This window comes from Dendrobates tinctorius, unplaced genomic scaffold, assembly GCF_039654945.1.
Source record: "Dendrobates tinctorius isolate UK_male_01 unplaced genomic scaffold, ASM3965494v1 ptg000038l, whole genome shotgun sequence".
NCBI lineage: Eukaryota > Metazoa > Chordata > Amphibia > Anura > Dendrobatidae > Dendrobates > Dendrobates tinctorius.
In genome coordinates, this window is record NW_027361706.1 from 9,642,233 (window position 1) to 9,655,356 (window position 13,124).

Genomic DNA, 13,124 nt, shown 5'->3' on the forward strand with positions numbered 1-13,124 from the left:
AAGTGCCCACGTTGCAGAAATGATGCGAAAATGTCTGCAGCATTTCCAAAACTCCCTGCCGTGGGTAAAACGCATGCGGAATTCGCGTGCATTTTCCCACAAAACACAAGCATTTTGCAAGTGTTTTTAGCTTGCAGAATGCTTGCGCTTTTCCAAGCGTTTTGAAGCATTGCTTGGAAAAGTGATTGACAGGTTGGTCACACTTGTCAAGCATAGTGTTTGACGAGTGTGACCAACTTTTTACTATTGAGGCCGCCTATGCAGCCTCAATAGTAAAAGAATGTTAAAAATAATTAAAAAAAAATTAAAAAATAGAGATACTTACACTCCGTCGGCCCCCGGAATCCTCCCGCCCCTCATCGGCGCTGTCGGCAACTTCTTTTCCCAGGGATGCAGTGCGCGAATGACCTCTGATGACATAGCATCACGCAAGACCGCTACGTCATCAGAGGTCATTTGTGCACTGCATCCCTGGGAACGGAAGTTGCAGACAGCGCCATTGAGGGGCGGGAAGAGTCTGGGGACCGACGGAGGGTAAGTATATCTCTATTTTATTTTTTTTTTTTATATTTTTAACAGGGATATGGTACCCAGGGCCTGGAGGAGAATCTCACATGCGTAAAGTGAGCATTTCAATGCAATCCTATGGCAGCGGAATTGCTGCGGTTCTGCAGAAATAATGACCATGCTGCGGATTTTACCGCTATGCGATTCCGCAACGGAATAATCTGCAGCATTGACACAGAAACTGCGGAATCCCATAGGATTGCATGGGATGCGTTTTAGTATAGTTTTTTTTAAAGCGTTTCCGCTGCTGGAAAAACGCGGTGGAAACGTATAAAAAAATGCAACGTGGGCACACAGCCTAAGAGTTGCTGACGTAGAGAGGGAGGACATCTATAAGACAAGATGACATAATCCCTTTACCGGTGCGCTCACACTTCACTTAGGCACTGGAATATTCTGACTCCTATGGCAGTCCAAACTGCAAAGGGGTCTTCATTCAGTTTAGTCCTTCTTAAAGGGAACTTGTTACTCGATTCATGGTGCCCAAACCACAGTCCCGTTTGCAGCCAGGTATATTTCTCTCTGAAACGCTGCAGTGTTTCAGAGTGAGCGTAGTTCGAAAAGACCACTGGGCACCATTGGGGGGGGGAAAAGATGTCTGGTGCAACCCCTGCCAGCTTTTCACAACGCCGGTCAAGATTCTTCATATGTTGGTAGTTTTTACGGGGTGGACTTTAAACATAGGCCTTAAGCTGGCCACATACCCATGAGATGACTGTGTCCCATATACCCACATAGGAGAGAGTCCTTTCGATCAAGTAGAGCACGAAGTAGCTGGTTGGAGGCTGCATCGGAGTAGTCGAGTCTTCTCCTGAAGTCCACGGACGGCATTTCCAACTATTTTCTGTGAAATGCTGGACAATTTCTGAAAAAAATAAACCTTACCTGGCTGCAATTGTGCAGTCAAACTCTGCTTTGTGTTGCCTGGTTTTTGGGCACTGTGAATCGAGCGAGACGTCCCCACTTACGAAGATCTTTTTTTTTTTTTTTTTTTTTTTTTTTTTTTCTTCTCGTGCCTCAATCTACCACGGTTTATAGTCATAATCCATCCAGAAACCCATTTAAGTTATATCAAAAACCTTGATTGATTGGAGGGGGAAGCATGATTTTTAACTGCAACATGGTTATTCCAGTGTGAAAAATATTGGACATTCTCTGTAGGCGTTTTTCACGTTAATCTTTCTCATACATAAAGTATCGCGCTAATGTAAATGTTCATCAGAGCCTCCAAATCGCCAGTCTTTCATCAGTTCAATTCTAATTTTTACCCACATTGAGACTGGCCATCACTATCCTGGACCTTTTTTAGGAGGTGCTGAATGTTTTAGCCAGGCAAGAAGCAGCTACCGGATTGACCTTTCCCATTGCCGGTTGCTCTCAAAACAATGTTTTGAGCTTAGTTGTCTGCAGTGAGGGAGTCTGTCCTTGGTTTGTGCTTCCAATGCATTACCTAAGGGGTTGTCTTTAACAGGCGTGAAAAAAAGAAAAAAAACCCAAACCCTAATGTATCCCTTATCATGTGTTCTTGGTGTAGGAATGTGCAGCTTCTTGGTGGTTTATCGTTATCTGGTGTGGTTGGAGGATGCACATTAGGGATGATAGCAATGCTTATCTCATGTTTTTATATGTCTTTATCTCTTTCAGTGTCCATTTACAGTATCTGGTTTTATGACACACATGACTGCCAGAGGATTGCAAAGCTGATGACCCAGTGAGTACGATTGTTGAGTCTCCAAAGTTTGATATCTGAGACAAGGTGGTCTGGTTCAAGTGACTCTTCCATGCTGCTCAGCAGAGGCAATCTACAAGTTTCTGTCTTGCTTCTTCATTGAAATATCGCAGCGCCACCAACAGGGCAAAGTGAATGGGTTCTGAGATGATACAAATATTAAAGCGGGGCACGTCTTCTAGAGAGAGAGAGATGGTTTGCAAATGCTCCCCGCTTTCGCCAACAGCTGACTATCTGGACCTGGGACTACAACCATTCCCCATTAGAATATATGAAAATAGGTTTTCTAAACTGGACAATGTTTTGTCTATTCCATTTCATGGACAACCACTTAAAAAATACCAAAAAAACAAATTTGCATTTATCTAGGGAGGTAATACTTACAGAACATTCATATGGACACTCTGGTTACACTGAAAAAATCTGGCCTGCCCTATTCTTATCTTAGTATATTCTTCTTACCCCAATATATTCTTCTGATCTCAGGACCTGGTACCTCCAGTATTAGATCAGATACAGTTGTGGCCAAAAGTACTTGACACCCCTGCAATTCTGTCAGATAATACTCAGCTTCTTCCTGAAAATGATTGCAAACACAAATTCTTTGGTATTATTATCTTCATTTAATTTGTCTTAAATGAAAAAACACAAAAGAGAATGAAGCAAAACATTGATCATTTCACACAAAACTCCAAAAATGGGCCAGACAAAAGTATTGGCACCCTCAGCCTAATACTTGGTTGCACAACCTTTAGCCAAAATAACTGCGACCAACCGCTTCCGGTAACCATCAATGAGTTTCTTACAATGCTCTGCTGGAATTTTAGACCATTCTTCTTTGGCAAACTGCTCCAGGTCCCTGATATTAGAAGGGTGCCTTCTCCAAACTGCCATTTTTAGATCTCTCCACAGGTGTTCTATGGGATTCAGGTCTGGACTCATTGCTCGCCACCTTAGAAGTCTCCAGTGCTTTCTCTCAAACCATTTTCTAGTGCTTTTTGAAGTGTGTTTTGGGTCATTGTCCTGCTGGAAGACCCATGACCTCTGAGGGAGACCCAGCTTTCTCACACTGGGCCCTACATTATGCTGCAAAATTTGTTGGTAGTCTTCTGACTTCATAATGCCATGCACACGGTCAAGCAGTCCAGTGCCAGAGGCAGCAAAGCAACCCCAAAACATCAGGGAACCTCCGCCATGTTTGACTGTAGGGACCGTGTTTTTTTCTTTGAATGCCTCTTTCTTTCTCCTGTAAACACTATGTTGATGCCTTTGCCCAAAAAGCTCTACTTTTGTCTCATCTGACCAGAGAACATTCTTCCAAAACGTTTTAGGCTTTTTCAGGTAAGTTTTGGCAAACTCCAGCCTGGCTTTTTTATGTCTCTGGGTAAGAAGTGGGGTCTTCCTGGGTCTCCTACCTGTGGTGTGACCGGTGATCGCATGGTTAATGGGAGATATGTCACATGGAGGGATGCTCCCTGCGATGCAACCCGGAGTATTTTGCCTATCGTGTACATGAGCACTAAAGATGTCATTTAGTGCACTGGGTGCGGACTGTACTCCGTTTTGCCTGAAGATATGTGTATGTTCAGGACCTGTGGTGAAGTCCTGACCATGTGACCAGCTCATGTGATCCATACCTCATCTATGGGTGTGGTTACAGGGCTATGTAATTAAGGTGTTTAGCACATGTGAGAGAGACTGTGAGGGAGTCTGGCAGAGTGTGGACAGACTTCCATGTGTCCAGGTGGGACACTACAGAAAGTGATCTGGGTTCCAAGGAAGGAGAAGCCTTCCTGTGTCTGCGGCTGCAGATAGAGCGCTGCTCTGGACATTGCCCTGGCCTGTGTGCACAGGATCTGAGGGAACACAGCCTAGCTAAGGACTGTTTATGTGCGGTCTCTGGTTTATGGAGTAATAAACCCTGTGAAATTTTAAAGGAACGTGCCTCATGTTTGTCTCCCGCTGCACCTAAGCGAGTCAAATCCTTACAATTGGTGACAGACTGCGGGCAGCGATTCCCAGGAGCACATACGGTATGGAAAATCGTGAGTAATACTGACCGAGGTCCGAGGAAATGACTGTATGGAGATTTGTGGGATGCCTATGAGGAGAAGAGGTACCCGAGAACCTGTGTGGCTGACACCAGCAGGTAACGGACAGGAATCCGTGTTGCACTGACCAGAGTCAGTGAGAGACTGTGCATGTGTTTTTTTTTTTTTTTTTTTTTTTCCTTTTCCTCGTTTCTCTGCAAAAAAAAACAAACAAAAAAAACCCTGAAAGTGCTTGCTGTGGTGAGGGCGTCACGAAGGTCTCGCAGCACAGGGACCTGGTGTTTTTCCTCTTTGAGCATTGGTAGCAGATGCTGTCTGTCTACACCAGGGGTCCCCAACCGCCGGTCCGCGGCCCAGCACCGGGCCGCTGCAGTGCCCTTGCCGGTCCGCGGACACAAGGGGAGCCAGGGGCGGTCAGTGGCGTAGCGGGGGCTGGGGCGGCGCGCAGTGTAGCGGCGGCCAGGGAGCGATCCAAGCAGCTCCGCTGCCTGCAAGAGGGAATAGCAGGAGCGGAGCTGCAAGGACCCGTCCAGCTTCCTGCCCGCCGCCCGTGCTTCCTGTCTCTGACTGACACAGAGAGGAGCGCGCCGCTGCTGTGTCAGAGCGAGGAAGCGCAGGCGGCGGGCAGGTGAGAGGAGAGAGGTGGTGTGTGTATGTATGTATGTATAATGTGTGTGTGTGTGTGTGTGTGTGTGTGTGTGTGTGTGTGTGTGTTTGTGTAGGTGGAGCCTGGCCCTGGAGGAGATGGGGACATGAGGAGAAGACCGTGATGGGGAGAGAAGGCCATGATGCCTGGGGTGATGGGAGAAGGCCATGATGGGGGTGATGGAGAGAAGGCATTGATGGGAGTGATGGAGAGACGTCAGTGATGGGGTGAAGGCAATGATGGAGAGACGGCAGTGATGGGGTGAAGGGAGTGATGGGGTGAAGGGAGTGATGGGGTGAAGGGAGTGATGGGGTGTAGGCAGTGATGGGGAGACGGCGGTGATGGGGTGAAGGGAGTGATGGGGTGAAGGGAGTGATGGAGAGACGGCAGTGATGGGGTGAAGGGAGTGATGGGGTGAAGGCAATAATGGAGAGACAGCAGTGATGGGGAGAAGGGAGTGATGGGGTGAAGGCAATGATGGGGTGATGGAGCAGGCAAGGATGGGGGTGATGGAGCACTCATTCAAAACCTATGGTGAGTTGAGTCACATTATAAATGTTATTTAATTATAAGTATGCACTGCTACACTACAACCGCGTCCATAGCCACGCCCCCTTATGACCAAAGCCCCGCCCCTGCCACACCTCCATCCCCGCCCTGCCGGGCCATGGAAGAATTGTCTTGCTTGAAACCGGTCCCTGGTGCAAAAAAAAGTTGGGGACCACTGGTCTACACCATCCTGCTGCAGCTTTATTACAAATGTCTAAGCGGATACAGTAGTTGTGGCTTTACACAACTATAAAGGGTGAGTACCCTGTATTATGTCGTTATACCCATTATACCTGCACTGGTAAGGCCCTATGGGCGCGCTTTTGTGTTTTTTTTTTTTTTTTTTTTTGTTTTTTTTTTTTTTTTTTTATTATCTTTGAGGGTGACAAGTGGCTTCCGGTGGATCGGCGGGTCCACGAAGATGACGCAGCAGGAGCTGCAGAGACACCAGCAGCTGCTTGTGAGCGACGGCAGGAGCTGAGGCAGTGCCAGAAAGAAGTGGTGTCGTGCTTAAAGGGCCAGTACCAGCCTGAAGAAAAAAAAAAAACTGTACTGTGTGAACTGTGGCCTAAGAGGTTCTGCAGGACATACATGGAGAGATCCCGAAAAGGGGTTGAGTCCCAAAAGGGGGCGGTGGCCCAAATTGGGGTGGTAACCCAAATTGTGGTGGAGTCCCGGGAGGGGGCAGTAACCCAAAGCGGGGTGGTGGTCCAGAGAGGGGCCAAGTTTGAAGAAGTGACAGCACTGGGTGACTCAGTAGGTACGTCTGGAGTACCGCAGTGTATGTGCAGGTCTTTTTCAGAATGTGGAATATCCTTTCCGGGTAGTAATGATGGGCCACAGATATGTACAGTGATGCTGCACTGGGAAGGAGCCTTTGGTCGGCTGGAATCAGAGAGTCAGGTGACTCTGACAGGAACTCCTCTCGTTTTCTCTCTGTCCGAGAAAAACGTCAGGGTGCGCTGTAAACACGAGGGTCACGGTGAACTACGCCATAGACAGAGTATTGTTTGAGGGGACCAAAGGTGGTGAGTGCCAAAGGGGAGGGATACCATGGGACTTAGTCTATGCCTGGGAGAGGGGCCGGGACTTTGTTCTGTTTGATGACGTTTGGTCGGACGATGGAGATGCTTCGACTGTGGGGCCAGCGGACACGGAGACAGTGACTGCTCCTGACGTGGACAGGTCAAAGGTAGAACTGACCAGAAGAAAAAGTACATATGCCCAACTTACGGACCTGACGTCTCGTGATATGACTGATGGTGGGCTGGGAGATGAGACGATTGTGAGTAGCTCGGTCAGTGAACCGACACTACAGTGCTCCTTCTGGCTGGATGGAGAACGGGTGATGGGATTGTTAGACCCTGGGAGTCCGGTCTCTGTGCTAAGAACCACTCCTGGACGTTCTGTGTCGCCTGGGACGGTGACGAGAGTGAATGGCTTTGGTGGGGACGATAAATAACTTTTGACAGCATACCTCTACATTGACACGACTGAGAGTTCCACGTACCATGTCGTGACAGTAGACCCAGACTTACAGTATACTATGGTAATAGGGCGGGACATAGAAGCCCTATGGGACTGGTGGACAAAAGGAGAAGTGTCTGTTGATATAATGTGTATGGGAGGTAATGGTGTGAAAAGTCCGCCTCCTAAGGTTGACAGTCCTAAGTTAAGCATGACCAGAGAGAACAGTGCGTCGGCCCCACTTACGGACATGATGTCACCTGACGGGTACCACAGGGGGACTGATAGTGGTGTGGTAATTAAAAAGAGTGGACCTGACACCCGAACAGAGAGCAACATGAGCGTTTCCCATACGGTGGGGTTTGACACAGGTACCAGGCGTGACTGTAATATGTTATTGCCAGTAGCAACCACTAGGGCTGAGAACAGTGTTTCAGACAGAAGCACGAACCCAGTGTAATGACAGTTTGCACCAGGTAGAAGCGCACCTACGAGACTTGGAGCAAGGGAGCGAAGAGATGTGTCAGCAGCTGGCGAGGGAGTGTCTGAAGGTGGTGAGTCTGGAAGTCGCCAACTCCGCGCAGGTGGAGCAGCTGCACCACCTAGAGTCCGAGCTCTTGGCAGGCAAGGCATTGAGACAAGTGACTGAGCACAGAGTGGATGAGCTGGAGAAGGAAGTCTCTGAGCTCAGAGGTCACCTGCCAGCTTGTAAAACCATGAACAAGACCCTGTTGGAAGATATGGAGGTGCTCAGAGAGGCCCAAGAGAAGCATCAACAGGAGATTCTCAGGAGAGAGGATGAGCGTCGCTACCTGGCAGAGGAGTGAGATAAAGTTCTGCAAGAACTCAGTGGAGTAGTAAAAGGTCTTCTGCAGGAGAAGTGGATGGGCGAAGACGTACAGCGGCCGTGCCCGACTGATAGCAAGGCAGAACTGCCAAAGCCCATCTTGGAAGACTGTAAATCTCAGGAAGATGGTGAGCCAAGGGCTGCACAAGACAGTCATCCGATCGTGACAGATATCTTGAGGGAAGTGTCCGTAGGGAACCCAGAGCCATCTGTCCAGGATGAGAGCAAGTCCACGACCTTTAAGGTTGTAATTGATGTACCAGAAGACATGCAGGAAGCCTGTGCTGAGGAAGGTGTGCATGAGGCCTTTAGGAAGGCTATAGAAGCATGTAGTGTGATCTGGGCACCAGAGACTAAGCAGCTGGTCATACTGTCATCTAAGGAAGTCACAAGGAAGCGGGTTACTATCCTGAGGGATATGCATCTACAATGCCTCCGCACAAGGCAGATGATCCTGTTGGGAAAAAAAGAAGCCGCTCGATGTCTAGAGTGTGCGAGGAAAGTTCAAAGTCAGCAGGGCATGGCAGAAGACATCATTCAAGTGCCCGGAGGTCTGGTGAGGAAAGTCATCGGAAGGTTTGGGAAAGTGATGCAGGACATGGTGAAAAGGTCTGGCGTGATGAGAGTGAGGATTCCGGCTGATGACGAAGCCCAGGACAAGGGTGAAGATGGGATGGTTCCATTCCTCGTTGTTGGGTCCATGGAGAGCCATGGGAATATCCGGATGCTCCTGGAGTATCGCGTGTCATACCTGAAAGAAGTAGAGCAGCTAAGACTTGAGAGGAAGCAGATCAGAGAGCTGGAGGAAATGGAAAGATGGCCGCCTCCTTCAACTCGCAGTATAGAAAGGCAAAGAGGTTCACTAAAGACTGGAAGTCCTCAAGCTGGAGAAAAGAGAGTACATAGAGATAAATGGAAGGGCTGCTCTCGGGACCTTATAGACCTTAGGAGAAATGGCCAGCAGAGAGAGGACAATAGGTGGCCTGATGGAAGAGGGAGTAGTGATGTCTCAGTTAGCTCAGAGCTGAGTGACCTAGGCGGGAGACCCTGTAGAAGAGGTGGTGACAAAGAGTCAGTCCAGACAAGAGGTATAAGGGCAAGGGAGTCGCAACACCATACTGACCGCCGGGGATGCGGGTGGTCTGACATGGGGCCCATCTTTATCAAAGAACAAGACCGAGTCGGATAATGGACGCCTACTGAAGGGTTCACTAGCAGGGCGTGACTTTGATAGATGATTTGACTGGCAGAGACGACCGATAAGGATCTCTGGTCAAGTAATAGAAAGTGCCAAGCCCCACGGCTTTAGGCAGAGGAGGGGGATATGTGGTGTGACAGGTGATCGCATGGTTAATGGGAGATATGTCACATGGAGGGAGGCTCCCTGCGATGCAACCCGGAGTATTTTGCCTATAGTGTACATGAGCACTAAAGATGTCATTTAGTGCACTGGGTGCGGACTGTACTCCGTTTTGCCTGAAGATATGTGTATGTTCAGGACCTGTGGTGAAGTCCTGACCATGTGATCCATACCTCACCTATGGGTGTGGTTACAGGGCTATGTAATTAAGGTGTTTAGCACATGTGAGAGAGACTGTGAGGGAGTCTGGCAGAGTGTGGACAGACTTCCATGTGTCCAGGTGGGACACTACAGAAAGTGATCTGGGTTCCAAGGAAGGAGAAGCCTTCCTGTGTCTGCGGCTGCAGATAGAGCGCTGCTCTGGACATTGCCCTGGCCTGTGTGCACAGGATCTGAGGGAACACAGCCTAGCTAAGGACTGTTTATGTGCTGTCTCTGGTTTATGGAGTAATAAACCCTGTGAAATTTTAAAGGAACGTGCCTCATGTTTGTCTCCTGCTGCACCTAAGCGAGTCGAATCCTTACATACCATACAGTCCCTTTTCGTTCAGACGCCGACGGATAGTACGGGTTGACACTGTTGTACCCTCGGACTGCAGGGCAGCTTGAACTTGTTTGGATGTTAGTCGAGGTTCTTTATCCAACATCCGCACAATCTTGCGTTGAAATCTCTTGTCAATTTTTCTTTTCCGTCCACATTTAGGGAGGTTAGCCACAGTGCCATGGGCTTTAAACTTCTTGATGACACTGCGCACGGTAGACACAGGAACATTCAGGTCTTTGGAGATGGACTTGTAGCCTTGAGATTGCTCATGCTTCCTCACAATTTGGTTTCTCAAGTCCTCAGACAGTTCTTTGAGCATGGAGAAAAGAAAGAAGACCAATGTGGTACACACAAGGGCACAGGACAGAGGTTGAGTCAACTTTAATCCATGTCAACTGGCTGCAAGTGTGATTTAGTTATTGCCAACACCTGTTAGGTGCCACAGGTAAGTTACAGGTGCTGTTCATTACACAAATTAGAGAAGCATCACATGATTTTTAGAACAGTGCCAATACTTTTGTCCATCCTCTTTTTTTTATGTTTGGTGTGGAATTATATCCAATTTGGCTTTAGGACAACTCTTTTTGTGTTTGTTTGTTTTTTTTGTTTTTTTTTTTCATTTAAGACAAATTAAATGAAGATAATAATAACAAAGAATTTGTTTGCGCAATCATTTTCAGGAAGAAACTGAGTATTATCTGACAGAATTGCAGACGTGTCAATACTTTTGGCCACAACTGTAGACAGGGTGGACAGCAGTGTGAGCAGCCTCTTCTTACCCCAGCACCCCGGTATATCCATAAATAGCTCAGATAGGCAGGGTAGACCACAGTGTGAGCAGCCTCCTCTTATCTCAGCACCCCTGGTATCTCCAGTATTAAATGAGATAAACATGATTAACAGCAGTATAAGCAGCTTCTTAGCTCAGTTCCCCTGTCTGGTATCTCTAGTATTAGATCAGAAAGACAGGGTGGACAGCAGTTGTAAGCATATTCTTCTTACCTCGGGACCTGGTACCTGCAGTATTAGATCAGTCAGGGTGGATGGCAGTATAAGTTTTTTTCTTTTTCTTACCTCAGCACCAAGTATCTCCAGTATTAGATCAGATAGACAACATGGACAGCAGTGTGAGCAACCCCTTATTGCTTTGGCCCCCTGGTATCTCCGGTATTAGATCAGATTGATAGGGTGGACAGCAGTGTGAGCAGCCTCTTCTTACCTCAGCACCCCTGGTATCTCCGGTATTAGATCAAATTGACAGGGTGGACAGCTGTGTGAGCAGCCGCCACTTATCTCAGTACCCCTGGTATCTCTAGTATTAAATGAGAGAGACAGGGTGGACAACTGTGTGAGCAGCCTCTTCTTACCTCAGCACCCCTGGTATCTCTAGTATTAGATCATGTCATGCGACACGTCTTCCTGAACAGGAAGGTAAGAGTGTTCTCACACTGTGACAGTACCTTATTTTTTACTGTTCCAAGTTTCTGGTAAAAAAAGAAAATATTGACATTGTGCAGCTATTACTGTAGTGTAAGAAGATAATCTTCAGGTGCTTAGAAGTCGGTAATTCCATGTGAACTGAATGAAGGATTCCGCAATGAACCAATATCCCTACAAGTTAGTGGGATGTCATATGGCACCAGATGCTTATGCTCCCAGTCAGGAAGCTCAATTAATTCTGGTAATTGTGTTCGTCATTCGGCAATGCTTTGATCATCTGGAAGGGTAATTTTTGCTCTGCAGTACATGCTTTGGCTTGAAAGGGCCTTGCTTGCTTCTACATGATAGATGATGCACAACAGATTTTTACAGCTTTCCCAATTAACTTTGTCCCATCTTCCTTATCCGAATTGGAAGAAATAATCGTCTTGATGAATTTTTTTGTAGCTGATGATATATGATTTATATCGAGCACATGGCACAGCAGATACAAATCTGTTCCTTCTATAAGCTGATCTATCTCCAGAAGCTGATTCATAGTCGGCCACACGCTAGCCAATACATTTTACACTCGTTGCTTTGCAAATTTTTTTTTTTTTTTTTAAATAGCTGTATGGATTTTTTATTTTTCTTGTTGCAAAACACCCAAAGAGTAGTGATGAGCGAATGTGCTCTGATAAGGTGTTATCTGAGCATGCTCGGGTGCTATCCAAGGATCTTGTGCGTGCTCGAATAATGTTTGAGTCCCCATAGCTGCATGTCTCGCTGCTCTTAGAAAGCCACAACACATGCGGGGATAGCCTAACAATCAGGCAAACCCCACATGTGTTGTGACTAACAGCTGCGAGACGTGCCGTCTCGGGGACTCGAATGTATTACTCAAGCATGCTTGAGATACTTAAATAGCACCCGAGCATGCTCAGATAACACCTTATCAGAGCACATTCGGTCATCACTACAAAAGAGTTATCAGCAAATTTTAATGTCATCTAGCCTCTGTGTGATTACTTGCAGAATTCTGGGTCCCCAACAATCCCAAGGATGGGGCTCTGCAATGATCTATCGGAATGGAGGTGCGTGCTACTGCTTCATTCATCCTCTATGGGAGTGTCGGAGATAGCCGAGCACTATACATGGGTTTTGCCTACTGAGCCATAGAAAATTAATGCATGCAAACTTCTGAAATGTCCCATGGAATGGAGCGATGTTCTATGCAGTAGGATCCCCACCAATCTGCAAGTCATCACGGAATTTTGAATGTTGAGTAACGCTTAAAATATAAAAGTATCCTGTTAGTTTGGTTGTGCATCAAACCGAAGTGGAGTCCATAAATAGGGCTGCGTTATTCCATGACGTCCCTACACACAATACCTTCTTTTCTCAATGGACTCTTGCTACCCTGGATAATTCCACACTGGATCCAAGCCAAATACACATTGGGTTCCCACAAAGTATTCATGTCTGGTCGATTTAGGATCTGAACAATGAGCCCACCATACCTGTTTAAACGGTTTCTCCAGATTTACAAAAACCTTTTTGCTGTCAAGCTTCTGGGTTTGAACCTTTTGAACCTGTTCTTTGTGGCTGGCTTCTCTATCCGCCGAGCCACAGCAGATGCGCCTTTTCTCCGGGTGATTTGTATCTGTTACCCTAAAAAGACTGCAGCAAGGATAACAGGCATTTTCATCTACTCATTTGTCTGCCCTATCACCTTTCGGGTGCAGCTTTATATACTTTTCCCGTGCTGGTTTTTCCTGCTGATAGTCTCATTTGGATGTCCAGCCATACTGCTGTAGTTTAAGCCAAGCAGTGAAAGATCAGCTATGGTTTATTTATGAGCTTTACCCTACACCTATCTTCTGTTTCTATTTAAGAAGTAGGCGGCATATTTTCCGTCAGTACGTACTAGATCCTTTATTTTGTA

The 13,124-nt window shown here is 47.1% G+C and overlaps 1 protein-coding gene across 3 annotated transcripts in view; it reads left to right on the top strand.

The window, feature by feature from the left end:
- The window catches only part of DCP1A (decapping mRNA 1A), a 68,572-nt gene that overhangs the window by 22,659 nt on the left and 32,789 nt on the right, over nt 1-13,124 (top strand). For all 3 annotated transcript variants that reach the window (XM_073574180.1, XM_073574177.1, XM_073574179.1), the window contains exon 4: nt 2,212-2,278. In XM_073574180.1, coding sequence (XP_073430281.1) covers nt 2,212-2,278 — 67 coding nt within the window. The remainder of the gene's footprint in view (nt 1-2,211; nt 2,279-13,124) is intronic.